The 12,427-nt window shown below is 39.8% G+C and overlaps 2 protein-coding genes across 3 annotated transcripts in view; one reads left to right on the forward strand and one right to left on the reverse strand.

Moving 5' to 3' along the window:
- Nucleotides 1-819, reverse strand: part of vsnl1a (visinin-like 1a) — a 50,222-nt gene extending 49,403 nt beyond the window's left edge. Inside the window, exon 1 of the mRNA XM_072439548.1 lies at nucleotides 678-819. The gene's annotated coding sequence lies outside the window, so the exon portion shown is untranslated. The remainder of the gene's footprint in view (nucleotides 1-677) is intronic.
- A 2,216-nt stretch (nucleotides 820-3,035) lies between these two features.
- LOC140354516 (uncharacterized) lies at nucleotides 3,036-12,128 on the forward strand. 2 transcript variants are annotated; one of them, XM_072439553.1, is made up of 5 exons: nucleotides 3,036-3,155; nucleotides 4,173-7,166; nucleotides 8,332-8,475; nucleotides 9,421-9,501; nucleotides 11,851-12,128. In XM_072439553.1, the coding sequence occupies exons 2-5, from the start codon at nucleotides 4,184-4,186 to the stop codon at nucleotides 11,967-11,969; spliced, it is 3,327 nt and encodes a 1,108-aa protein (XP_072295654.1). In that variant the 5' UTR covers nucleotides 3,036-3,155; nucleotides 4,173-4,183; the 3' UTR covers nucleotides 11,970-12,128. The 2 variants fall into 2 exon arrangements, with proteins under 2 accessions (XP_072295654.1, XP_072295653.1); XM_072439552.1 differs by having other exon boundaries at nucleotides 3,125-3,155; nucleotides 4,176-7,166.
- The last annotated feature ends 299 nt before the right edge of the window (nucleotides 12,129-12,427 follow it).

A 12,427-nucleotide genomic window follows, 5' to 3' on the forward strand; every position in this document is an offset into this window, starting at 1 on the left:
GTGGAACCATGCGCAGGAGAATAATGGGGCATATGGCAGATTTAATATCCTGGAAATGGAAAGAACATGAGAAATGGGAGACAACGGCGGCGGCTGGCTCACATGTGCAGTCAGTTCAGTGTGATAAAAATGAGACCCAACCCTGCGCTACGCTCACACACCCATCCATGCAACATCAGGACCAGTTGAAACGCAGCTTATTCCTGCCATATGGACATCTTATCTGCATAGTATTGGACATTTGAGAGTCTGGATGTGTGAATGTAACTCGAAACAACCTATAGAATTCAAATGGCATCTCGAGTAGTGGTCATTTAAAATCGTTCAGTGGTCAAAAGTGCTTTATGTGAAAGAAAATAGGCAAAGATGCAACGGTTTAGACACAGAATACAAGTCAAAAATGCTCTTCTATGTCAGGTTCCAGTAGTGCGTATTTGCAACAAAAAAACAACGTATTGACACTGGAAAAACCCTTCAACACTGCAACTCTCCAAATAATTCCAGTCATTTGAAGTCTTATGAAACCAATTGACGCACCGCGTTGCATCATGCAGGTGTTCACCGTCCAAAACTACACGAAATGCGTTATTAAAAAGAAAGAAGCGCCAGCTCGTTACGGCAACAACAAAACAAATTACGCAGTATCAACATCGATGGGCACGGAATTGTCCTCCTACCTTTGCGAAAGTGCGGAGACAACGGGAGACAACGGCAGAAGTCCGACGGCTGCTGGCGCTGGAGAAAGAGCTGGTCCAAAGAGCGAGAAGCTGCCGCGTTTACGCACGAGAAACACGCGTCAATGCACGAGTTAAATCTGTCAGAAATGTCAGATGTTGGTTGTTGTTGTTGGTGATGAACGGGGGGGTGTGCAAAGTAAAGCAGGTCCCGCGGTGTGTGGCTGATCACGGCTGTTCAGAAGCCTCGGCGCTGGTGGTGTTTGGAGAGCAGAGGAGGAGACTGAACCAAAGCGAAGCGGCCACTGTCTCTCTAATGTCTCTCTAATGTCTCTCTAATGTCTCTCTTCTGCTTTATTATTGGCCGACGCTGTCAAGAAGAGGACGATGTCTAAACGCGGGCAAATGGAGCGTGTATAAAGCACATATTATGAGCTGTGTTTGGTTATTCGTCGTGTGTAAAACGCTGGGGAAAAGCATGATAGATGCGTGTTTAGTATGACCCGCGCGCGTGTCGTATGTGATGACGTGATGCTAGGCCAGTGTTTCGCGCCACAAGTCAAAACGAGCTAGCTGGAGGCGTCCGTGTTTAGAACGATTGTGTGGTAAGTAAACAGGTACATGTTGGACGGTTTAAGTGTTTGGGGACCGCATAGCTTTGCCAAAGTTTATGAATTCGCGTTATGAACCGCAGTTATTTACACTTTGACTCCCGTTTTTCCCGCATTAAGGAAACTAGCCAGTCCAAAAGAAGACTTCTGCCGAGTTGTTTGGCTAACGAGGTCAGTAAATGAATAAAACTGTGCAACAAGCTCTTAACATGTCAGATTATGATTTATATTACCTCCTGGAATTTACAATCACGTTTGTTAAGCGTGTTTCAATACAGTTATTCTAATTTCCTATATTTGTGGGGATGTTTTTGTTTAGCTCGCACTTGTAAGGTAAGTAATAAGTCGAGATAAGGTAGAGCCTTGTTTTAAATGATGGTTAAATTAGAGCCTAGTTTTGGAGATTGTGGTATAGATTAGGGCCTGGGTGAGGGTCATGGATTTACTTTGAAAAATAACTTTAGATAGAGCGATTGGCCGGTATTTGTACATCCTACTGGGACCTTTTTATACGTGAGGTACTGTAGTTCCTCTGTTCATAGAAAAGGGGAACATAGGTACTGGGAAGTATAAGTACAGGGTAGAATAGATACGCACCCATGAATCCAAACAAACCGATGCCTAATAAACTCATTTGATGGGCTGATTTGGATTATTTCCCCATAATTATATCATTTCAAATTACTACAAACTGGTTGTCACATTTTTGCAGTTCCCTTTTTGAAATGAAGTGTTAAAATAAAGTTTATAAAGGTGGGGTGCATACCTATACTCCCCTGTATAGGTTATAGACATACAGATAAGCTTGGTTTCTTTGGACTCGGCCCATAAAAACAAACAGTATCAGTTGATCTGCAGTGCATAGAGGCCTTTTTAACACTTGACTCTGTTAAGTGTCTGTCAACACTTGACATTAAAAACTATTACACAACTATTCAACTTAGTTAGCAGTTAGAGTTAATGCACGATTAAAAGTAATAACATCTATAATAGATCATTAATTAAACATGCCCAAAATAGTAGTGTTAAAGGTGTTCTGTAGGGTCTGCCACCTGCTTGTCTTCATGGAGATGCCTTCAATGTTCCATAGTATGGCATTGTACCGTTGTCCATCTCCATGGAGACAAGCAGCAGGAGATGCCACCAGGCCAGAATTTATTTTTGAGCAATAAAAACAACAAATATAATCTAAAATAGATACAGTAAGTTTAATGTCATACTGTGGAACATTCCAGACAAAGCGATAACATCTCCATGGCGACAAGCAAGTGGCAGACCCCCCACCGGAAATGCTACATCGTGCAACTCAAAGAAATGCATTCGGCTCAATGATTTGCAAAGTACACACCTATTTAAGGTTAAGGTTAATTTAATTTCAAATCACATAAAGCACAATTTTTGTCTTGTTTTGTTTTAAGTGTAAAAATGATGCATTTAGTTTCATTATCAATCTGTGTTAGCCCAGCCCACCCTGACTACCATAGTTAATCTCATTTGAATCGACGGCAAACTCTGATCAATAGTCATGAGACGTAAACCAGTGTTCTGCTCAGTAACAGTTTTTTCTTTCGCTCCACTCTGCCATTCTAACAATCCATTTGTCTAATTAGCGTGCATTTGCATATCTCTGGAAACCTAAAAGCCGGCACATTGTGTGTCTGGAACAAAGCTCATTGTGGCGTTTCTCATTAATGCTGGTCAGTAAAGACAGGTATCGGTCTGCGCTGCAGCCGGGTGTCCTCTCTGTGCAGTGAATGTGCTCCATGCTGAGAAACAATCTGCTCTGACAAATCCATCCGCTGATAGAATAATGTGTTGTGTCCCATTTCTCAGGTTTGCTGTCAGACTTCACCACAGGTTTGGGATCAAGGTGAGTTACTGTCCTGCATAAATTACGCTCTTAAGAAGGCTAAGATGTGCATAGCGTTTCAATTACCTAAAATCACTAAGTAACAACAACACATGTATGTAAGTAGGCTTTTTATTCTGATTCCAAACACCGGTAAGTCATAATGCAAAATTCCAATCTTTCTAAAACAGACTTAAATGTACATATATAACTATTCAAAAATTTATAGTTTTTTTCCCCTCACATTTATGTATTTTCAAAAACAAAACAAAAAAAGTCTTTCAGTATTGATTTCATGAACATAAACCAAACCAAATATAGCCCATTACCCTCTCCAAACCTATGACAAAGAATTGGCTTTATACCTATTGATTAAAAACACATATAATTAACAATGAGACACAACTGAATCTCAATTGTGATTAAAATTGGATTTATTGCCCAGCCCTATCTACATGTTAACATAATACACATATTATTTGGTTGATTAGCTCTGGTGACCAACATATTTGAGTATGCATTGCATTCCCTTCAAATACTGTAAAATGTACCTACAGTTGCTATAAGAATTTTATAAAACATTAAAGGTTGAATGGACGATTTTTTTGGCATGAATTTGAGTCTTATTTCCTCGTGGCGTGGACGGCCGATTAGTCCTGCCACGTATCGCAGATCGTCCCACATTTCCGCGTGTCTAAGCGCATTGATCTATCATAATATAGTTCCCTCAGTGTACGGGGCAAAATGAAGACGGAGAAAGACAGTTCGAGCTGACTCATAAGTGGACTGAAATCTACGGGAGACGAGAGATGCGATGCGATCCGTCGCGCTAATAAACAAACGCACATGTGTGTTGTATCAGTCCGCACGGGGGAGTGCTTATGCGCACTTCCCCGTGCGTTCTCAAATCGCCGAAAAATCGTCCAACGTGCCTTTAAGTACTAGATGCACTATCATTGTACTTCTGTAACACTATATTCTAAATCTTCCATTAAATGCAACTAACTGATTAAATACAACTTTCATTTATTTCAATAGGAGTAGAAAACATGGATGGTTACGACAATCATACGTCTGTGGAAGAGGTGACCTCGCCGCCGTCTCCTAAACGACCAAGGCCAGATCACGCAGAGGCAAACAACGGAAAAAAGCTAATTGACTCTCCTCAGCTTCTTACATTTCCACAACCTGGCTTTATACAGCAGAACAGAAGCCAGACATGTTCAGAAAATCTGCCTTTAGAAACCACACATATTCAAAGCTTTGATCATTTTGGCACAGATTCAACCGTGCAAGCCCAAAAATCCAAAGTTTCCATTACAGATATCACAGAAACTGACAGGCTCATTTTAAACATGTTATTTGATTCAGATGATGCCGCGACAGCATCGCATGATTGCAGCTCTTTGGGGAAATCACTCCAATGCGAACACCCTGTTGTGTTTTGCCTTGCCAGAAGAGACACGGACGAGGGGAGGCAGGTGCAAAACAGCGGCTCTCATGTCCAAATAGTCACCTTGACTCGGGCTGAAGAAGATGTCAGGTGTCAAGCTGATTGCAGTTATGAAGAAGCACCTCGTGATGAAGACACTGATATGCAAAATGGAGCTCTGGCAACGGCTGAAGAGCGTAATCAACAGGAGATTGAATGTGAGTTCAGTAAGAAACCCCTTCGCAACAATAAAATGGAACAGGTGAAAAAAGACTCATGTCTCAACCATTTTTGGGACAGTGAATCATTCAGCACGAATCCCAAAGTGTGTCCCTCAAGTAGTTTGGCAGAAGCAGGTGAAAATAATGACGAAACATTAGAATTGCAAAATGTTGCCTCTTGTGATGGGAAAGCAGAAGCGCAATTTAATGAAGGTAGGAAACAATCATCTGCAGCTGCTGGTGAGAGGGACGTGGAGACAGTTGCTGAAAATATGAGCTTGTTTTATGCAAAATATACGTGTGAAGCAAAAAAAGCAGAGACTGTGGAAGAGTTGAGCTCAGAAGTTGGGATTCAAACAGCGAATGACACAACAGAGACACAAACGTCGGTAAGCATCAGTCAAGTCATTACTGAAGGAGATAATGATGCAGCCTCTTTCTGTGTAATTGACCCAGTAAAGAGGAGTGGAGCTGACAGGCCTGCTGCGGAAAAGCACTGTACAGGTTTTGAGACATCTGCATCTGAAAAACTCTGCAAAATGGACGAAAATCGTACACTTGATACCGCCGCTCTGCAGGGTGGTACAGTCAAGCTCCCCGGGCCTGAACAGACCGGACAGCTGCACTTTCAAAGTCTAGAACAGCAGCAGTTTGAATATGAAAAAGCCTGTCTATCACACACAGAGGCGGCAACTGACAAAACCAGAGCGACGCTAAAAAGTGACAAGAGCGACACTGAAAACCGCTGGAGACCCACAAGCCCTTGCTGCGGCGGTTCAGCCATTTTTGATTCTGCTGAAGATCAAAGCGGAGGAAGCCGGGGGACAGTGGAAGATGAGTTGAAAGAGAAGAATCAATCTGGAAGCCTTTCTGGTAGCCTTGACCACCCAGAGGTGCAAGTGGTTGAGCACTCACGGCGGGACATGACAAGAAAGAATGAGACAGGCGAGAAAGAAATAACAGTTGTTAGCATGAACGGCGACAATGGGCTGTGGTTGAAAGAAGTGGTTCTTCTACAAAACATGTATAAAGTGACAAACGAGAGTGCACACTGCAATTCGAGGAATAAAAGTAATTGTAGCAGTGGGGTTCAAGGTGGAATAGACTCGGCTGGTTTTGCTGATAACCAACACACGTCTTGTAAAACAGCATGCAAGGAAAACACAGTAGAAGGAAGAGCCATGGAAGAGGAAATAAATGAGAAAGAAGCAACATCTGTAGGGTCAGAGCAATTTGAAGTAAACATGGCTGACATCCAATTCACAGATTTGAACAAACTTGAGGTGGAAGGTGAAATGATGCAAAGTAAAGAAAAGGGGGTAAAGGAGGACACAAGTGAGCATGCACTGGTTGAGTTAGTGTTAGAGCAAGAAAAGGACAACACGGCTGAGAAGAATCACTCCACTTGCCATGTATTAACAGAGAATAGTTTTGGCATTGTAGAACATCAAGGAGAAAAAGCTACTGCCCTACAGATGTCACCACAACAGAATACTAACGTGGCTATTCAGTTGCCTTCTGAATTTCATCAAACCTTTGGCAACTTTCTAAAACAAAGCAGTGACAAGGACATTGATGAAAATACTTTGAACGCGAATCTACATGCAGCTAAAAGTAATGACAGTTTGACTTCATGTGAGGCCGCTGTCCCGGGAATAAATAACTCTGGAATAAACTCACAGCGCTCTGATCACAGTGTCGCGACTCTACACGACTGTAATGGCAGATTTTCCCCAGCGCCATCTGCCTTTCCTTTCACCAAGCAAACGCCCGTCGGGTGTTTTGACACGTTCGAAAAGATCCAGCTCTCACCAGACAACGACATGGACTCGTCTGCTCTGGGCAACCGTCCCCTGCTCGCCAGCCCGCCCCGACAGATGTTGGAAAACCCCCAGCATCAAGTTCACGACTCCAATTCACGTGAATCTGAGATGACTGAAGAGATTGAGTTGTCTAATCCGAACGAAGATGGATGTTTAAGCAACCGTAACACTTGTAACGAAGTCCCAAGCCCCATTTTAGCAGCAGATGTTATGGCCCAGGGCTGGCCAGAGCTGTGTGACGCTGACTTACAAATTTACGACTGCTTCCAAGACGATTCAAACCTTGACTTTTCGATTGTGTCGATTGAAAGTGACTTTTCTGACTGTGAAGGCAATGGCAGCCACGCGTTTGAGATGAAAATGCAATTTGACACAGTGCTGGAAGAGCTGAAGCTGTTTTTCGAGATCAGTGCGAGTGATATGTCATGCGGCGACGACACGTCATCTCTCGAGCCTCTGAGGGAAATCGCTGAGGCCTTAGAAGAAGGAGAAGCTTCAAAGTGTAAAGACGATGATGAGAGCCCAGAAGAGCCAGATGCTGGAGTAACATCTTTAGGTAAGTGATCATATAGTAGTCAGGGATGTCAAGGTTTGGACCCATTGAATCCAATCCAACTTTGTTAGAAAGCACTTTTTAAAAAACAACAGTCGACCAAAGTGCTGTACAAAAATTACAATATTACAAATATGCAAAAAGTGCACCAAACAGAAAACTCAGTAAAAGTTTAGTCTTAGAGCAGCCACTGATACAACCTGAATCTATAATTGTGATTTTACAGGTTGAAATATAATCATAAGGACTAATAAATCAAAATAATAGTCTTTAACCAAAAACACGTTATTTCCATTTGATCTATTTTCCCAAAAAGTTGGGTTGTTGTGGGTTACGTCACATTTAAATACTTTATCCCTCAGAAAGCTTGATTTTATAGAGCTGAAGGTGAATCTTTTAGGTATTTATGACTGAAAGTAAATTGAGGACTTCACAGTTGTTTGGTCATATAATGTTGAATAATTAATTGTCATAAAATTGTTGTATTCATCTGTAACTTAAACACTTAAAAGTTTGTATCAAAACATCACAAATTGTTTAATGTCAGTACAGATTTTAGTAGATGGAATGAGTGAGAAAAGCTTAGCGATTAGATTTTATATAATATCAGTCCATAGTTATGGTTTAAGAACTGCTAAATAAATACACCAAGGCAGACATGAATAATTGCTTTGGCCTTGTAACTTCATTTGTATGTATTTATTTGATAGGGACTGTGCATATTAATGATCATATGTAACAGTTACAGTGCATTTCTGCTAGATTATAGCAAAGGTGGGAAATGTGTTTGGTGCTCGGCGTGCCCTTTTGGTTTTGAGCACCATATAATGTGATTTTCAAAACTGTTATTAGTAAATTCCCTTATGTGTGCAACCAGGGTCAGAAGGATAAAGGATCACATTTATAAAGCGCTTTTGTAGCTCTGTTTGGTATTCAAGCACTTTACATCAAGAAACACACACGCACACACACACACATTCATACACCATCGTAGGCAATATGCATTAAGCGTCTCGCCCAAGGATAAAACAATCTCATACCTTCCATAATGGCTTGATTTAACTAACACATGCAGCGTAATCAAACAAATCCAGACTTCTCGTACTCTGATCATTTCATTTGCAAAGGTGAGATTTGTGTTTCAGTGACGTGTTTCCCCTAAAATTAGACGATCCGGTTGTAGACGTCAGCCTGGAGTGTGAAGGTGTCGCCGTGGGCTCCGGTGCAAAGAGTCGTGAAGGAGAACAGGAGGTCCCGCGCAGCAGCTGCGAGCTCCAGCAGACTGCCACGCGCTATCAACCGAAAGACACAGGTGAAAAATGCACATTCAAACCTGAGTTCCCCAGGACGAGTGGTTAAATACACAGTAACATGTTTAACCCGATTGAAGACGGGAATGCTAAGCGCTTGTCTTGTTGGATTTTTTTCTAACTTGCAAAATCCAATATGTGGTCTAGATGTTTTATTAAATATTTTTGGGTTTCCGAGTTATACAAAATGACCAGTGTTGCCATACATAGCAATCGACAACTTATAGATAAGATATTGTAAATCATTGTGATATGTGATTATGTCTGTTAAGTCCTGCAATGATGATATCGTTGCGATATTTGAAGATTCCTGTATTAGTCAAACTCTGTCAAAAATAAGGTGCAAAATCAAGGCAAAATAATGACAAAAAATCTGTCTTTTTCAGTCATATTTAAAAAGCCCTGTACTTATGTAAAGTTGGAGGACATTGAATGTTATTGTAATATATCTACCTTGTTGCAATATCAATTATTGCAGTAGCCAATAATGTGGTGATATTTTTTATATTTAAAACAAAGCATTCTATCTTTTGAATTATGATAATACTCAAAACGGTGCTTATAAACGGGAAGCAGAAACCCATGAATTGTTCAAACAACAATAAATCACACCTTTTATTAAGTTGCACTTATGTTGGTATTGTGTAGTAGTAGTTGTAAATGTGAGTATTTTAATTACTACTACTTTAAACTTAGCATACTAGCATACATACTAGTTACTAAACAGCATTACTTACAGCCTTCTTGAGCGGACTATCTGCTCTGCCACCTCTGCAGCTGGTAGAACACTAACAATTTTAATTGTCACGAAAACAATTGTTCAGCAACTGTTCATTTCCAATCTTAAGTGAAGTGGGAATACAACAGCGCTTTCCTCCAAACACAGCTGTCATTTATTGGCCTTGTGGCGCCGCTACCGATTGTAAATAAAATCTGTTGTTTTGTAGAGGGCGGAGAGACAGAGCAGAGACAGAGAATGTGGTCGCCATCGTTCATGTTGCTGCCGCTCGTGGAACAACTAACCCAGAGTGAGTTTACGCTTGCATTGACTGCCATTTACCAAGGGGAAATCTATGGCTCCCTCTATTATTTGTGCTTAGAGCTTTATTAACAGACTCAACGCTCAGACTCACAACTAATTCTAAAAACAAGGGACCTATAGGTGCACTATGTAACCATTATATGCTATTGTATATCTTGCATTAACTCAATGACGGGTGTGTTCATGGAGAAAGCCGTTTAAAATCATACAACTTTACTCAGAGTGGGGTAGCCTCTCCACAGACCTGACTTGTAGCTTGGTGGTGTCACCTGCTTGTTTCCATGGAGTTACAGTATATTTAAGAAAGACCAAATGGACATACTGTAATCCTCTGCAATATCAAGCCTCAGCGCTACTTTCTCTACCAAGTATTTGCACAGAAATGATTAAAAGTTGCATTTCAATTTTCTGCAGAGAATTAAAAGAACTGATTTCAATTGGTCAGTTTGAATTAAAGGTTTAGAAAAGGAACTCATACGGTTTGAGCTGATAAACTCTAGTTGTTTATTGTCTAAATGTGTTGATGTGCTGCTGTCTTGGCCGGAACTCCCTTGAAAAAGAGATGAATAATCTCAATGGGATTTTCCAGGTTTTTCTTTTTTTAGAACAGTCTAGGTAAAGAAACAATATCTCTGTGGAGATAAGCAGGAGACCTAAGCCACGATAACACATTTGGAAGTGCGTTTGCTAAAGAGCATACAGACAACAAACAAAAATATAGTAACACATTCGAAAACTATTCTAAATGTACAATTTTGTTAAAATTGTTTAAATGAGCTGCTCGAAATAGATCAATTTGTAGTTGTTTGAATCTTTGATGAGTATTTCAAGTTATTTATTTCAACTGGCTAATGCTGAAATTGTATTCTAAAAGAAAAAAATATAAAACAAAAAGTTCAATACAAAAAGGTAGAAGCACACATGATAAATATTGACCCCCAAAAAGTATTGTTCCATGTATCATGTATTGAAAGATAAGCCGTTAGTGTAATTATTGTGCCGCAATCAGAAAAAAGTAACATAGTAGTGTCACGATACTAAAATGAACAACTCGGTTTCGATACTAAAGAATTATACTAAATTCTTGACACCAACTTCGATACCATCAAGATAATAAAAATGTCCTTTTTAGGTCAAGGCTTTAGACAATAGACTGACATTTTCAACACAAAATTATAGCACGTTCTTTATTATGGCCTTGTACTTTATATCATTTCCAAACTGTTCAGGAAAAGTCATAATTATTCATGTTATTGTGCTTTTTTTAGTATCAATACTTGATACTTAAAATTAGTATCTAGTTTTAGTATCAATTAGTGTCTGATTTATGTGTCATGAAGCTAACGACACATCATTATTCTATGACTTTGAAGCCTAAGTGTTTCCAGAATATATTTCAGAGAGATAGATATGATTCGTTAATCTTACCCTCTTGTTGTGGTCTTTTTAGCAGCTTGTTATCTTTACATATCTGGGACGGTATTAAAAAGTGATTCCTCCATCTGGCAGACACTGAAACATTTGAACATTTTCAGCGTTTGTTTGGCTCTGGCGGCGTTATCCTTCGTCTCCTCCTCTTCAGTTTTCACTTTATTATAAATGTGATTCTTTGTGGGAGGTGAAGTGGAATGCATATTTAGTTCTGCCCACCTGAACAGCGCGTTTACGCTGTCACTTTGAGAGGAAAAAGCCTTGGGAACTGTCTCCGTTTTGTGGAGTAACACTGCGTTAAGCCCCGGGTTTGGTAAGGTTCGCTGCGAGTTTATTATTTATACACTGACAAATGAATAAAATACAGTGCGAGGCTACGAGTAAACAATACACCTAGACGCAAGATTTATCAGTTACAATGGCCAAACCTTCTCCCACATAATCTAATAATAATAATCATAATCTAAACAATTTGCTGGTTCTTTGTTTTGCTTCTCGTACTATTGTAAACGTGTGAATGTAGCTAGACTGCTCACAAAAGGGAGGCTTGGAGATTAAATGGAGGCTGTAAGTGACATTTTTACTCCATAAAATGTATTCATTCAAAGCATAAAGACAATGGGCGTTACAAAATAAGAAAGACAAGTATAAGTAAACTTAGACAAACTCCATATGGGGAAATAACTTGGACAGTAGCTCATAAATAACAATATAGAATAGATCATAATAACAAAGAGCAAATAAAATGTTCAAAAAACTCAAAATTAGAAAACATAAAGACATTTGGTTAACGTTAAAATCTCTTGTTTGTGGCGTTTAAAAGTCTTGAAAAATCATCTTGATTAATACCCATGACCACATTTAGATACCTGTCCTTACCTTTGTTTGTGTTGTTTTTCTTCAGAGCTGTTGGAGCCGCAGCGGCGTCTGGAGCCCCTCAGAACCTGCTCGCGGCCCATTCGGGTGGGACTGTCCAAGAGAGCTAAGACCAGGAACCTCCATCACCCACATCCATACAAATGATCACCAAACAGCATCAGCTGCACACGCAGAACTGTTCCCAGGCCCTTTTAGGTGTTCACTAACTGTTCAAACTGGTCTGACATTTTACTATTGCGTTTTTGTGTGGGAAAGTTATCGTGGACTTACGGTAATTAATGTTGGCACCTATTTTACATGAAAAAATACTTGGGATATTCAATAACTAGTTTGCATTTTGTGCTAACTGCATTTATTTTTATTTTTTTTGCCGATCAAGTGTTGTTAAATTTTAACAACACTTGATCTGCAAAAAAATAAATGAATATCCTTATATTTCAATAAAGCTATGATTAGATTAAACCTGGACAGACACCAGGTTATATTTTAATTCAATATAAAATTAAGGAAAACTACATTTAGATTTGACATTTTAAAAACATACATTTGATCACAGCTAATTTTGTTTACAATATTAAACAGTTCAAATGTTCTATAACCTT

Source organism: Eucyclogobius newberryi, unplaced genomic scaffold, assembly GCF_026437365.1.
Source record: "Eucyclogobius newberryi isolate DKJ021-1_F unplaced genomic scaffold, fEucNew1.0.hap1 SCAF_90, whole genome shotgun sequence".
NCBI lineage: Eukaryota > Metazoa > Chordata > Actinopteri > Gobiiformes > Gobiidae > Eucyclogobius > Eucyclogobius newberryi.